This window comes from Hemitrygon akajei, chromosome 3 (genome assembly GCF_048418815.1).
Source record: "Hemitrygon akajei chromosome 3, sHemAka1.3, whole genome shotgun sequence".
In the NCBI taxonomy this organism is placed as follows: Eukaryota; Metazoa; Chordata; class Chondrichthyes; order Myliobatiformes; family Dasyatidae; genus Hemitrygon; species Hemitrygon akajei.
The window spans coordinates 34,258,116-34,274,195 of NC_133126.1; the positions used below are offsets into that span (position 1 = coordinate 34,258,116).

At 41.8% G+C, this 16,080-nt stretch overlaps 1 protein-coding gene across 7 annotated transcripts in view; it reads right to left on the reverse strand.

Moving 5' to 3' along the window:
* Positions 1-2,030: 2,030 nt before the first annotated feature.
* The window catches only part of LOC140724843 (synaptotagmin-16-like), a 166,976-nt gene continuing 152,926 nt past the window's right edge, over positions 2,031-16,080 (reverse strand). For all 7 annotated transcript variants that reach the window (XM_073039521.1, XM_073039520.1, XM_073039522.1 and 4 more), the window contains one exon: positions 2,031-3,418. In XM_073039521.1, coding sequence (XP_072895622.1) covers positions 3,105-3,418 — 314 coding nt within the window. In that variant the 3' untranslated portion in view covers positions 2,031-3,104. The remainder of the gene's footprint in view (positions 3,419-16,080) is intronic.

Sequence of the window (16,080 nt, forward strand, 5' to 3'; positions counted from 1 at the left end):
GTTGAATGGCTCCCCAATTGTAAACACTTTATCACGATCCAGTTACTTTAATACCTTTCTCAAACTTCCACCACCTCTTCTGCAGGGATGATAAGCAAAGTATACACAGTTAACATTTTTTTTAAATTATTCAATCAATGTGCAGCTAGGAAACCAAATGATAACTTTCCTGTAAAATGATTTGAAACCAAAAATAGGTACGTCTTACACAGTTATCCAGGTCCTTGGTGAGACGTATTTGGAGTACTGTGTGCAACTGGGGCCTTATCTGGAAACTAATGCACTTACCAGGCTGGTTCCTGTGATTTCCAGTCTTTCACATGACAAGAGATTAAGCAGACTGGGCTGGATTCACTAGAAGTGACTTTGTTTCAAACCATCATGACTATTACAGCACATGGCAGAATATGTAGAGAAGTTTAATGCTCTAGAACTTGAGGTCCCAGTTTCAATGTAAAGGATGGACCATTAATAAATCAGGGGATACTTTATTGTGATTACAGGGTTGTGAGATTTTGGAATTCTCTAACTGAGTGTGGCGGCTCCATCATTGATTGAATTCCAAACTCAGAATATTGGATATTGGAAGAATAAAGAGATGTGGGTGCCAGGAGGAAGAATGACGCCAAGATAGAAAATCAGACATGATCTTTTTGAACGGAGGACCAGACACGAGGTACTGACTGGATTACCTTCTCCAATGTCTAATGTTCTATATGACTAGCAAATTTCTACAGATGCATGGCAGAGAGCATTTTGACTGGTGGTGTCATCACCTGATATGTAGGCTTCAATGTGCAGGATTAAAAGAGGTTACAGAGGGTTGTAAACTCAGCCAGTTCCAACACAGCCACTACTCTCTCAACCCCATCGCATCAAGGATATCTTTAAAAGGCCATGCCTCAAGAAGACAGCATTAAGGACCCTCACCATCTGGGACAGGCCCTCTTCTCATTATTACCATTGGTGGGGGGGGGGGCAGCAACAGGAACCTGAAGACCCACACTCAATGTTTTAGGAACAACTTCTGCTCCGCCACCAGATCTCTGAATCCCTGAACAACACAATTCCTCTTCTGCACTATTTGTAGCTTTAAGCAATTTTTAATGTCTCGCAGAGCTGTATTGCTGCCACAAAACAACAAAGTTCACACGTATGTCAGAGATAATAAACCCGTTTCTTGTTCTAATTTTAAGCAACTGGTCCGTGGTGATCAAGCACAATAGGTCTCTGCTAGCCATGTTAATGCTCTAAGCCCCCCTGAAGCTGGAGTCAAGACCCGTGCACTGATCCTATTTAGCTCTAGATGAGGAATAAGGCTCATTACATGGTCAAGAGAGGAAGTAGGCAGCTCAAGTTACTGAGGCAGCGGAGGACGTACTACACATCGCCTCCAGCTCTGGCCAAAGCTTCAGCAAGCAGGCTCAGATCCCAGGATTGTCAATGTGAAAAAAACTACCTACTAAAAGCAGAAAATGCAGATCCACCATAACTTCTATTTACAAAAACGCTGAAGTAGCATTTGAGATCATTGAGGGTGGCAGAGAGAGTGAGAGAAGCAGGAAAGAGAAAAAGCAGAGAAGCTAAAAAGAGCTGTAAGAGGGGGCAGTGAAACTGCAGAAAGGAAGTAAAGAATGCAATATGACACCATTCATTCTTTGCTGCAAACCCAGAGTTCCCTTAGTCCCTTTTGGACTATGAACCTTGTGAAATGAGATGGAGGAAGACACAAAAAAGGACAAATAAATGTTAAGGTTTATGGTGGTGAATTTCCACATTGGTTTTAACTACTGATGGCTGTAACTGCTGTGGATTTTCCTCCAGATAAGGTTACTTTGAAGCAAACATCATTATTTTAGAAAGGTATTATTAAATATTTACTTGAAAATAGATATTATAATTCCAGAAATATGACTGAATTACAGAATTAAGAAATGCACAAGATAGAAAACTGCTGCTCCAAATGATCTGTTTCCACACTACAGACTTCCATCAATGGCACTTCAATGAAGTTATTTGTCCACTGTTAATTGTAATTGTTTTTAAATTTTATTAGAGCAAGATACAGCTATCCTCAAGATACTTCATTTGCAGCCTTTACCTCAAAAACGTGTGTTAAATCAGAGATTCAAATCACCTAATTTTTCTGAACTTGTTTTCCTACAGTAGGATTCTTATGCAAAGCAGTTTATCCTCTCCAACGAGCTTGAAGAAAAGCACAGAGTACAAGAGTAATTTTCTAAGTTGCTGGTTGGATGTACTTAAATAGAATCATCTTTTAGATTTATGTCATCTTGTTATTCATCCTCAGAAAGAGCTGTCTTTTACATTTAAATGGAATCTGATGCCAAGCACAATAGTGTTTATCCATTTCTAGGAGTTGAATCATCAAAAGGCATAAAATGTAATAATCTAATATTTAGTGGCAGAAACAACAGAAATAATATACAATTTGCAGAAAGCTACTTCAGCTGACAGGTAATGATGTATACTCATCTTTTCAAACACTGTAATCACTCAAAGTCACTTCACAGCCAGTTTCGTTCATGCCTGCTTAGGATATTCTAGACTCTGACATTTCTAGAGGGAGATTTAATTTTACCAATGCTTCATTCTGTACAGCTTGTTTTATTATCGTTAAAGAGACATCTTTAAACAAAAATCAATGATATTTAGCATTTGCAGTTGTCAACAAATTATAGACTGCTCAACTCTCAAGAGGAAGGGAACATTTGAAGAACTAGATCACTTTTGCATGCATGGCTTGGCACTAACTAATGACCAATTAAATACATGCACTTACATCTCTAGCAACAGCAGTTCCTTTGTACTACATGTTCATCCTAGATACTGATTTGTCATTGTTATCATATCACAGTGACACAGCTCCTCCACAGGCACTTATCTCTTGGAAATAGCTTTTAAATCCCTGTAAGAATTTCTCATGCTAGATAAGCAATCTGCTATACATAATAAAGTCCTGGACTACCTGACTACCGTAAGGTTTTAGCATTAGCATAGAGTCTGAACAATGCAATACAACAGATGTCTGCTGCATAGATAAAAGGTCTCCAAAAGACATCCTTTATTGAGCCAGAGCAAGTTTAAGATTCCAGTAGTATGTGCCATCTGCACACCTGATGGCTCTGACATTCCTTCATTTCCAGCCAGTGATTTTGTTCCTCTTCCCCACTGCTGTTCTGCCCCATGGAAATCCAACCAATCATCTCCTTGCGCTTCATACTGCGCCGGTTGTAAATCGAGATCATCAGTGAGACTTCGGAAAGCTGGAAAAGAGCAACCTGGAAGATGAAAGTCTCCTTGTAGACCGGGTTAGGCTGACCACGTCGAATGGACGTTTTGCACCGTGACATCTCCTGTCCAGCTGAGTTCAGGAGAGAGAGTTTTGCATATGTGTCTAGAAATTCAAGTGGAAAATAAAGAAGTCTGTGTTAAAGTAAAATTGTAGCATGTTAACTGATTCAAACAATATAACTTTTCAAGGCTACAAGAATACTAACAGATTAAAACATGGTGGATTAACGTCTCATGAGATTTTAAGAACTACCAGTGGCTCCATCTACTATATTGCATGAAATGAGTGCTTCACCAATTGTTAATGTTGATCTGCTCTTTAACTCAGAACTGTACAGGATGGTACAGGACCACTGTTGCCCAATAAGCAATGGCTTCTAGAGTTACAGAGAAACAGGCCCCTTGGCCTACTTGAGTAAAATTATCATTTTAACACCCTATCCCATTTTACTCTCCGTACTTTCACATCAATTTCCCACAAATTTCACCATTCATCCACCTAGGGCCAGTGTACAGAGGCCACCCAACACCACTGCTGGCCTGTGGGAAGAAACTCGACAGCCCAGTGGAAATCAGTCACGGGGAGAAAGTGAAACCTCTACTCGGACTGCACCGAAGCTGGAGCTTTGAGGCACTGGTTCTCCTATCCGCTCCACTGTGTCTCCCTGTGTTGGAAGTGCTTTCCTGACCTTCAAACACCATCTTCCTTAGAATCCAAAGGCTAAGTTGGTGCACTAATAACAACAACACTCCCAAGTCCACGCAATAGCTTCAGGAAAAATCAGCGTGTGCCCTGCACACGTTGTGTTGTTTCAGTTCCAGCTCCTGTGTCATGGATTAGTGTCCTGTACGGGGTTCTGGCCCACAGTCATTCCAGCTCATCTCTCCTTCCTTTGAGAACTAGATGCTGATCCCTGTAAATGAATGCCACTCTATACCTGCTTCAGCTTTTCACTGAGAATGTATCTAAACCTTACAAAAGATTAGAGTAAATCTTCAAACTTGCACGTTTAAAATATGAAGCAACATTTATTCAATATAATGATAAAGATATAAGAATGAGTTTTATTTGTCACATGTACATCAACACATTGAAACGTACAGTTGAATCCATCAAAACAGATCAGCAAGGATTCTGCTGCGAGCAGCCAGCAAAGTGTTGGTGCGCTTCCAACACCAACACAGCATGCCCACAATTCACTAACCCTAAATGTCAACACAAGAGATTCTGAAGATGCTGGAAATCTAGAGTAACACACACACACAAAAAGCTGCAGGAACTCACCTGGCTTCTCCTATCAGCTTCCAGATCATATACCTCTTTCCCCCTCTCCCCACCCTCTTATTCTGGCTTCTTCCCCCTTCCCTTCTAGTTCTGATGAAGGGTCTCAGCCTAAAACATTGACTTCATAGATGCTGCCTGACCTGCTGAATTCTTCCTGCATTTTGTGTGTGTTACTAACTCTAACTATATATCTTTGGAAAATGGGAGGAACCCAGGGCACCTATTGGAAACCCATATGGTAACAGGGAGAACTTACAGATAGCAATGGGAATTGAACCCCAACTGGAGATTGCTGATATAAAGCGATTCCACTAACCACTATTTTACTATACTACTCTTCCTACACTACCATGCCTCCCATTCTAGACTACTGTGATATGAAAAATTGCAAAAACCTTGTTTCTGTCTCATTACACTAATCTTTTTAGAAATGATATCTAAATAATAGCACTCTATTTTCTTTCCAAAAGCAGTGTGGCATTGAAGGGAAACATTTTACTCTCAGGGCTCTTGAAGAGACCAATTCTTTTTACAGATTTTCAGCCTCTCTACCCACTTATCATCACTGCATCCCACTGTCGACAGCCACACCTTCACCACCAGTCTGCCCCACCTTCAAATCCCTAAAGAATTTATCTTCTGTGTTCCAGAGAAAAGGTCATCCTGACTGACAGGATTTTCAATAATCCTTCACTGAGACTGGAACTGTGGTACACAAATCGAATCATTCACACAGCAATGTTTAAATTGAAATTTATACTCTCTCCAGCTCATACCCAACAAAACAGGTAACATTGTTTGAAATGTGATTTATTTGGGTATCAAAAGTTGAACTGATTATTCGGGAATCAGAACATTTTTTTTCTTCAGTCTGATTAAAACCTCAGCTGGAAACCTAGCTTTCAAAAGGTTTCAAAGTGTTATAAAGTACTTGTCCTTTTTCATATTCTAATTCATATAGCACTCTCATAAAAAGCCAACATCTTAGAGGTGTGAAAATTAGTCAGATATACAAAAACAGACAAATTGGTGCAAATTAGAAATAAAATTATAGACAGTGACTGATGTTTAACAGGAAGCTCTCTGCACAATCTTTCTTTTGGAAATGACATCATATTTGGCAGAAGAGAGAAATGGAAATGGGCAGATATCAGAGATAAAACCTAATACTTTTAAATATAAAATATACTTATGGACAGAGCTGTGTATACCCTGAAGAATTAAATTAGATAAGGTCATATCTTGATGACAGGTAAAGAGTGAACTTTAGAGCAATGGAGTGATAATATTTGATCAGTGCTAATGCCTAATCAGATCATTGTTCTTGCAGCATTTGTAGAAAGACTGTGTCAAATGTGGTGATCTACATTCCTTTGGACCCCATGGGGAAGCTGAGGGCAGGTTTTCTGACATATGGACAGTCCAGAGACATATCGGAAACTGCGTAGGTTTGTGCTCTGGAGGGGTTATACTATTGAGCTTGCACAAAGTGGTTAAGAGTGATAACCCCCAGTCTGACTGGTATAAGAACAGGCACTCCAGGCTATCTCTGATATGGAGCAGAACACTGAATCCCGCCATTCGGCTGCTACCTGCCTTCAGCCAAGAAACCCCTGACTACAAAATACTGAATGGCCACAATCCAGTGGACGATTTTCTGTCATGATCCGTGAAAGAAGAACTTGTTCATGTTGTTCAGACCTGGAATCCAATCTATTGCAGAGTGGATAACCACAAAACCCAGGGAGGTTCTAGAACCAGGAGATCCATAACTGATGTACTCTTAGTTCAGCATTTGGAAGAGAAATGCCATGTATAAATGAGACCATTGTTTATTCACTTTCCCAAAGCATGCAATTGTGTAAACAGGGATGATTCATGCAAGGTGCTGATGAAAACCAGCTGTTTACTGAAACTTCTCAATATGATCCATTCCTTTCAGGACAACCAGACTAGTATACCACATCAGAACCTTTCAAGGTCCATAAATGTCAGTTATGGCGGCAACAACATTCCATTAATTCCTGCTGCGAAATGCCTTCAGCTCATATGCACGAGACCACTGCTCTTGAGAGGGCCAAGAAAACTTGTGCCAACTCCCCATCAGGTAGTTAGTCTATGCTCACAATGCCATCCTGGCATCCCATACAATGGAAACCCCCAACAGTTGATGGACAAACTCCTCCCTTTCTGTAAGGAACTGTGTTGGCCACCAGCAATGGGGTAACATGTCTTTTTCCAACTGACACACCACCATAAAACAGCATTGATAATGTGTCAGTGAAGAGACTCACACAACCAACCATCTGATGCTGATATCCACATGCACATTGGAAAATTTGCCAGCTGAGCCCGGAAGGATAGACTAGCAACAACCTAATGGAGAACCCTAAACAGTGATACCGTGCTCTGAGTACACTTCTGGGGCCAGGGCAACAGATGCAAGGCATGAGAAATTATTGCAAAATTTTCTATCTTTATTGCCTCAGATATCTCTTGGTGGGGCATGGTCAGTAATTTTCAGGTACTTTAATGTAGACCCCTTCAGACTTTCTGGAAATATTTGAAACCTGGTACATAAATGGAAACTCTGTGCACATTCATCACAGAGTGCATAAACACAACTCTACAAATCTCTGGTGAGACCACACTTAGAGTATTGTGTTCAGTTCTGGTCACCTCATTATAGGAAGGATGCGGAAGCTATGGAGAGGGTGCAGAGGAGATTTACCAGGATGTTGCCTGGTTTGGAGAACAAGTCATATGAAGCAAGGTTAGCAGAGCTGGGACTTTTCTCTTTGGCGCATAGAAGGATGAGAGGGGACTTGATAGAGGTCTACAAGATTACGAGAGGCATAGATAGGGTGGATAGCCAGTACCTGTTTCCCAGGGTACGAATAACAAACACCAGAGGGCATATGTACAAAGTCAAGGGAGGGAAGTTTAGGGGAGACATCAGGGGTAAGTTTTTTTGTTGTTTTTGTTTTTTTATACAGAGGGTTGTGGGTGCCTGGAATCACTTGCCAGGGATGGTGGTAGAGGCTAAAACATTAGGTGTCTTTAAGATCTTCTTGGACAGGCACATGGATGAAAGAAAAATAGAGAGTTACGGGGTAGTGTGGGTTCAGTACTTTTTTTTTTAGGAATATATGGGTCAGCACAACATCGAGGGCCAAAGGGCCTGTACTGTGCTGTTATATTCTAGTGTCTAGTGTCTTCTAGTGCACCTGCAGTAGATTGGACAGGTTTATCAGATGGACAATGGTTGCATTGCTCGGAACATTCTCTATGGTGAATTGACCACCTGGTCACCACCGGTTGGACATCCAGGCCTGCACTACAACGGCATCTGAAAGCTAGATGTGAAGTTGGCAGACACTGACACTGGACCTCAGCCACTGGACTGTTTGAGGAAGCATCAGAAGAGGTAAAGAGAACAAAATGTTCAGTGGGCTGAGAAGAGGGCCCAGAGATAGCAAAGACCACTAAATGTGGTCCCTTCTCAGCACACAGCCCTCATGTGCAGAGACCGCTACTACAGCGTGTCCCCATCAGCCACATGGGGTAAGGCTCAACACCGAGCTGAACGTCAAGCTGAAAGCTGTTGTCCTGTGGGACAGGAGGCTGCCGGCCTATTCTTTGAAATCTTGACATGTGTTCAACTAAATTAAGGAAGTGACCTTGGCAATGGTGGTGAGGTCAAAAAGCTGGGGTAGGGAACAGCTTGATGAGGCTATTGTTTGATCGCTTTTCTCCTTCCTAATCTCATTCATCAATCTCCCAAGCAGCAAGCCCTCACCCACTCCCACAAGCCTCGGCCTCCCCATGCAGTCTGGAACATTTCAGAGAGGAGTCCCCGCACATAGGCAGGTAGAGATGCTGCTGTGTGACTGACCACACTCATAGCTCAAGAATGAGTTATTGAAAAGGTCATTGGAACAGCTCAATGCTAGACCTCGCCTAACTGCAAAAAGCTTGCTCTACAACTCCTCCTCCTTCTGCCGAAGTAATCGTGCTCTGTGCAAAAGACAGTGTGGAAAAATGAAGGGTTGTTTCTCAGTCCTGCTTCCATGATACAGTTAATTGCTCCCACAGCTGGGTGTGGTAGACCCCGACTGCTTTAAGAGATTGTATACTCTGTGGTAACTGGAGATCTTCTTTTAATAACGAGTGAAAGCCCGGAGCCCAATGTTACCACAATCCCTAAATATGTGAGGCTTTGCTCTGAAAATATAAAATTTAAGCCCTTCAGTTGGATCAAATGTCTGGCATTTTCAACAGAAAGTGTCATTTCTTGTTGTCATGCAAGGATAAACCCTGCTCAGTATCAATATTCAGCATCACCGTGGGCGAGTTGAAACCTTACCTTTCAGTTCCTGAAGGCATGACATTGAATCAACTGTTCATGAATCAGCTCTTCATAATCCTCTTAATAACAGAGACTGGCCCCTAAATTCCTCGGGTTATGACCCCAGTAGTTATGTGGGGAACATTTTATCTGCTGTCCTCTGGCATGCACTGTTCTGGGGTTTACTTGGATAGTGGGAAAAAACATCTCAGTTGGAATAAGACCACAAGAGATAGGAGCAGAATTAGGCCACTCGTCCCATTGAGTCTGCTCCACCATTACATCATGGCTGACCCACTTTCCCCTTCAACCCCATTCTCATGCCTTCTCCCCTTAACCTTTCATGCCCTGACTAATCAAGAACCTATCAAACTCTGCCTTAAATACACACAATATCTTGGCTTCCACAGCCACCCAAGGCAATGAATTCCATAGATTCACCACCCTCCGGCTAAAGAAATTCCCCCCATCTCTGTTTTAAATAGAAGTCCCTCTATTCTGAGGCTGGGCCCTCTGGTCCAAGACTCCCCCACGGTAGGAAACATCCTCTCCACATCCACTCTATCGAGGCCTTTCACCATTTGATAGGTTTCAATGAGATCCCCCCTTATTCTTCTAAATTCCAGAGAGTACATGCCCAGAGCCATCACATGCTCCTTGTACAATAACCCTTTCATTTGTGGAATCATTCTCGCAAACCTCCTCTGAACCCTCTCAAATGTCAGCACATACTTTCTAAATTAAGGGGCCCAAAACTGTTCACAATACTCCAAGTGGGGCCTCACCTGTGCTTTATAAAGCCTCAGCATTACATCCTTGCTTTTATATTCTAGTCCTGTCAAAATGAATTCTAAAATTGCATTTGCCTTCTTCACCACTGACTCAAACTGCAAATTAAACTTTAGGGAATCCTGCACAAGGTCTTAAAAGTCCATGGCATCATTTAGCTAATAGTCTACATTTTAGTTACTTCCACCAAAGTACACAAGCTAACACCAGGGGGCACAGTTTTGAGGTGCTTAGAAATAGGTACCGAGGGGATGTCAGGGTGTGCTGAGTGTGTTGAACGCACTGCCAGCGGTGGTGGTGGAAGTGGATACAATAGGGTCTTTTAAGAGCCTCTTAGCTAGGTACAAGGAGCTTAGAAAAATAGAGGGATATGTGCTAGGGAAATTCTGGAGTAGGTTACATGGTTGGCACAACATTCTGGGCCGAAAGGCCTGTAATGTGCTGTAGATTTCTATGTTCCATGTTTTACGTACGTGCCATACACTTCTGGACACTGTATTCAATCTGCCACTTCTTTGCCCATTCTCTTAATCTGTCTAAATCCTTCTGTACCCTCCCTGCTTTCTTAACACTACCTGCCCCTCCACCTATCTTCACATCATCTGCAAACTCGGCAACAAAGCCATCAATTCCATTATCCAAATCATTGACATATAACGCAAAAAGAGGCAGTCCTATCTGCAATCCCTGTGGAACACCACTAGTCACCGACAGCCAATCAGAAAAAGCTCCCTTTATTCCCATGCTTTGTCTCCTGCCAATCATCCAATCCTCTATCCTGCTAGCATCTTGCTTGTAAATCCATGGGCATTTATCTTGTTAAGCAGCCTCAAGTGTGGCAGCTTGTCAAAGGCCTTCTGGAAATCCAAGAATACAACATCCATCAATTCTCCTTTGTCTATCCTGCTTGTTATTTCCTCAAAGAATTCCAATAGATTGGGGAGGAAAGATTTTTCCTTAAGGAAACCATGCTAACTTGGGCCTATTTTTTTCATGTGCCTCCAAGTACCCTAAGATCTCATTCTTAACAATCGACTTTAACATCTTCCCATTCACTGAGATCAGGCTAAACTGGTCTACAATTTACTTTCTACTGCCTCCTTCCCTTCTTGAAGAGCAGAGTGTCATTTGCAATTTTCCAATCATCTGGAACCATGCCAGAATCTAGTAACAATGTTTCAAGAATTACTAATGCTTTCACAATCTCTTCAGCTACCTTTTTCAGAGCCCTGAGGTGTAGTCCAACTGGCCTAGGTGTCTTATGGACCTTCAGACCTATCAGCTTCCCAAGCAGCTACTCTTTAGTAATAGCAATTGCACTCACTCTTGCCCCTTGACACTCTCGAACGTCTGGCACACTATTAGTGTCTTCCACAGTTAAGGTGGATGCAAAATACTGATTTAGTTCATCTGCTATTTCCTTGTTCCCCCAGTACTACTTCTCCAGCATCATTTTCCAGCAGTCCGATATCTACTCTTGCCCCTCTTTTTTTTCAGATATATAAAAAGTCTTTTGGTATCCTCTTTGGTATTATTGGCTAGCTTACCTTCATACTTCATCTTTTCTCTCCTTATGACTTTTTAGTTGCTTTCAGTTAGCTTTTAAAAGCTTCCAAATCCTCTAACCCCACTATTTTTTGCTATATTATATGCCCTCCCTTGCTTTTATATTGTTTTTGTCTTCCCTTCTCCATTACAGTGTGTCATTCTGCCTTTAGAATACTACTTCTTCTTTGGAATATATCTATTTGTGCCTTCTGAATTTCTTCCAGAAACCCATCATTGCTGTTCAGTTGTCATCCCTGCTAGTGTCCTCTTCCTATCAACTTTGGCCAGGTCCTCTCTCATACCTTTATAATTTCCTTTACTCCACGGTATTACTGATGCATCTGATTTTAGCATCTCCCTCTCAAGTTAATCATATTATGATCACTGTCTCCTAAGGGTTCCTTTACCTTAAGCTCCCTAATAAAATCTGGTTCATTACGTAACACCCGATCCAGAACATCCTTTTCCCAAGTGGCTCAACCACAACCTGCTCTAAAATACCATCATGTAGGTACTCTACCCTCAGTTGTTAGAAACTGCGGCCCATATTACCTGCGCAGAAAGCATAGGGTTGCCCAACCTCCAACCCAGGAATAAGGCAGAAATATATTACTGTGAATTCCTAAGTCATATACATTCGTATACTTTCAAACACTCAGTACAATCATATCTGCAAGACCATAAGACATAGTAGCAGTACTAGGCCATTTGGCCCATCACATCTGCTCTGCTATTCCATCATAGCTGATTAACTATACTTTTCAACCCCATTTTCCTGCCTTCTTCCTGTAACTTCTGACGTCCTTACTAATCAAGGAACTATCATGCTCTGCTTTAACTATATCCAACGCCTTGATCTCCACAGCAGTCTGCAGAGATCATTTCCACAAATACACTACCCTTGGCCTAAAGAAATTCCTCCTCATCTCTGTTCTAAATGGACATCCAAAGTAGTCAAACAGTGTGTAGAATGGCTTACAGGAGCTTGAGAATAACGAGTCTCTACCTTATCCACAGTTTCTTTCATTTCTAGGGGGAAATTTGGTGCCTGGAGCATCATTTGCCTTTTGAACCCAAGCCCATTTCTCAACCCCATTCCAATATGTTGCACTAATGAAAAATTCCATCATATTTTGCTGTAAAGATATGGACTCCTTCAGATTTCTTAGAAACACTATAAACTTGTCTCTATTAGTTTTTGAATATTCTGGGACAATAGTAGAAAGTTCGAGCCTGGAATATTTTGAATAAAAATTTCACAAGTCTGTGACCAACATGGGTGTCTTTGATAGAACATCTGGAATGTGTCAAAATGACCATGGCAGTGTCTTTCTCCAGAAGGATTGAGTTTCAGTTTCCACAGCATAGTAAGTCAATCCAGTAGAGAAGTTATAGAATCTTCTCTCAAGTTTAATTCAGTCCGTGCTCTGCCCCATTCCCAGTGCCATTTAAGATCTGTCGTCAAAGGCTCAGCTGTGCCTATGGATCTCGATCAAGGCCTCCTGTGTGGTTAGTTTGCATGCAATAATGACTCAGCAATGACAGAGCTCCCAGTGAATTCTCTCTTCTCTCAGGAGCTCACACCATCTCTTCCAATTAATGCCTTTCACTGTCATGTTTAACTTTGGTACCCTTGTTCTTCAATCCGGCAACACTGTATTATGCAGCACAATCACAGCGTACCACAGTGCGGGGGATTCCATAAGCAAAGAAACATTCCTTTGCAGAATTGCAGTGTACGATATGCAGGCATTGAACCAGATATGGGCTGAAGGAATGGGTTCAAGACAAACTGAATGTCTTGATGCAGTAATGAAACTCTGTAGACCATGTGGTGGGATCCCTCATTCAGTATTATCCGGCAGCATGTCAGCATCATTCTGGTTGTGATTAATCAAGTGAACAGTCTTCTGTTGCTTTGAGAAGATAGTGATGAAATATTTTTAAGCCATTTTGACCCAAGGTTATACTCTATTGTGCAGAATGCTGACAGTGCCACCATTTTCATTCCATCCTCCCATTTTGTTTCCCATTTAGAGGCAAAGCACCCAGGGATGTACTTAATCCACAATATGTAGCCCTGGATATTGCTGCTCTATGGAAAATAAAGGCTCTTCCAGGCCTGAGTCCAGAATTTGAAGCCCGATGGCTGAGACCTGGACACTGGAGTTGGACAGCTTTCCATTAGGAGGAAATAAAGGGGCTCGTTTTGCTGCTTGCGTTGTTTTTTTTTCCCTGTTATGTTTTGTGTTGCTCTGCCAAGCATTGTGGCCATGTACGTGGTGCTAAAATGTGTGGCAACACTTGCAGGCTGCCTCTAGCACCTCATTAGGTGTGTTCATTGTTAACACGTAAATGATGTGTTTGAGTGTATGTTATGATGTACATGTGAAAAACAAGCCCAAATTCAAAACTGAATACAACATTAACTCATTCCAATGATTTTAATTCCAAGAAGTCATGGGGGCAAAAGAAATTGTAACACTGAGCAAATTGTGAGGGTATTAGGCAGGAACGAGGGAGAGTTAATTGGGTAAGGACACATGTGAATGGCACAGAGTACAGGACAAGTATGTTCCAGTAAAAAAAGGGCAAGGATGGAAAGGTAAGGGTATCTCAGATGTTGGAGATGGTGAATTTAGTCAAGAAAATAAATGAAACATATGTAGAGTTTAGGAAGTGAAAATAAAATAGCTCCCTTGAGGATTTATAAAGAGGCCAGAAAAGAACTCACAAAGGGAAGTACAAGAGTCAGCAGAGGCCATGAAAAGTCTCCAGTTAGTAGGGTTAAAGAGAATCCCAAGGCATTCTATACATACATCAAGAACAAGAGAATATCAAGTGGGAAGGTAGGAGTTATCAAGGAATAAATGCAGGAACATGTGCTTGGATTGGAGGATGTGGGTGAAGTCCTCAATAGTTACTTGGCATCAGTATTTACCAAAGAGAAGAACATGGAGATAGGGAGATTAGTGTCTTGCATACTAATTTGCTAGGCCATTTTGAGATAGAGGTAGTGTTGGATCCCAGGGCCTGATGGGATATACTCCAGATTACTGACAGAAGTGAGAGATGAGATTGCTGGGGCTTTAATCAATATGTCCTCTCTAGCTACAGGATGGAGCACTGATGGGTAGCTTTATTCAAGGAGGGAACTAGGGATAATCCAGTAGACTAGTAAGTCTTATGATTGGGGTAGGCAAGTTACTGAAGCTGCTTTGTTGGGATAGGATTTATGAACAATTGGAAAACAATGGCCTAATTAGGGATGGTCAACGTGGCTTTGTGCAGAGGAACTTATGTCTTATTAACTTGGTTGAGTTTTTCCAAGGACGTGATGAAAATGATTGATGAAGGTAGAGCTGTGAATGCTGTTAAGGAGGCTTGTCTAGAAGATTAAGATGCACAGGATCCACAGTGAATCGGCCATTTGGATTCAGAATTGACTTGTTCAGAGAAGACCGAGGGTAGTGGTCAATTGGACATATTCTGGCTGGACGTCTTTGACTAGTGTTGTTCTGCAGGGGTCCATTTGTAACCTTTGCTGTTTGTGAGATATAAAAGACCTAAATAAAAACATAGATGGGTGTGTTAGTAACTTTGCAAATGATTTGAAGATCGGTGTTTCTCTGGATAGGGCAGAGGACTGGAAAAGGATGCAGTGGGATGTAGATCAGTTGCTGATATGGGCAGAGAAATGGCAGATGGAGTTTAACCCAGCCAAATGTGAAGTGTTGCACTTTGGAAGACTTAAAGAGACAGTATACTGCTATTGGCAAGACCCTTAACAGAGGGATCTTAGGATCCAAGTCCATAAATCCCTGAAAGTGGCTGCACAAATTGAAAAGGTGGTCAAGAAGACATAGAGTAGGCTTGCCATTATTAGCTGAGGAACTGAGTTTAACAATCAGGAAATCATACTGCAGCTTTGTAAACTTTAGTTAGGCCGCATCTGGAGTATTACATTCTTTTCTGGACGCTCCATTATTGAAGGGATGTTGAGGCTTTAAAAAGGATGCAGAAGTAGTACCTAGATTAGAGGACAAGGAAAAATTTTAGAGGTTTATAAGATTATGAGAAGCATAGGTAGAGTCAACAGCCGTTATCGCTTCCCCAGGGTCAAAATGTCTAACACCTGAGGAATGCATTGAAGAAAACAGGGGGCTAGTTCAAAAGAGATGTACATGGCAATTCATTTACATAGAGTGTGTCTGAAATCCACTTCCTGGGATGGTGGTGGAGGCAGGTATGATAAAGGCATTCAAGAGGTTCTTGGACAGGCACATCATTTATGTGCAGGAAATAGAAGGAGTGGACATTGTGTAGGCAGAAAGGATTAGTTCAGTTGGGTATCTGGTTACAAATGTATTGAGTCTGGCACATCATTGTGGGTCAAAGGACCTTCTCCTGTGCTGGACTGCTCTATGTCTAACACTGCCCTGAAGCTTACCTCAAGCAGATAAAACCCCCAGGATACTGTGCTACATGCTTGAAATGAAAAATTCCCAGAAGCAGATGGGTTGTTTCCGAAGTAGGACTGCACCAGTGTGGCTCACAAGGCAGTTGACACTGAGGACTCTGTCACTCAAAGATTTAGAATGAATAGCTTTATTTGCCATGTGTGTATCAAAACACTGAAATGTGCCGTTGGCATCAAATCTAATCAGTGACGACTGTACTAGTCAGCCCACAAGTGTCACCACACTTTCAACGCCAACATAACATGCCCACAACTCACTAAACCACTATCTATCATTGGAATGTGGGAGGAAACCAGAGCATCTGGAGGAAACCC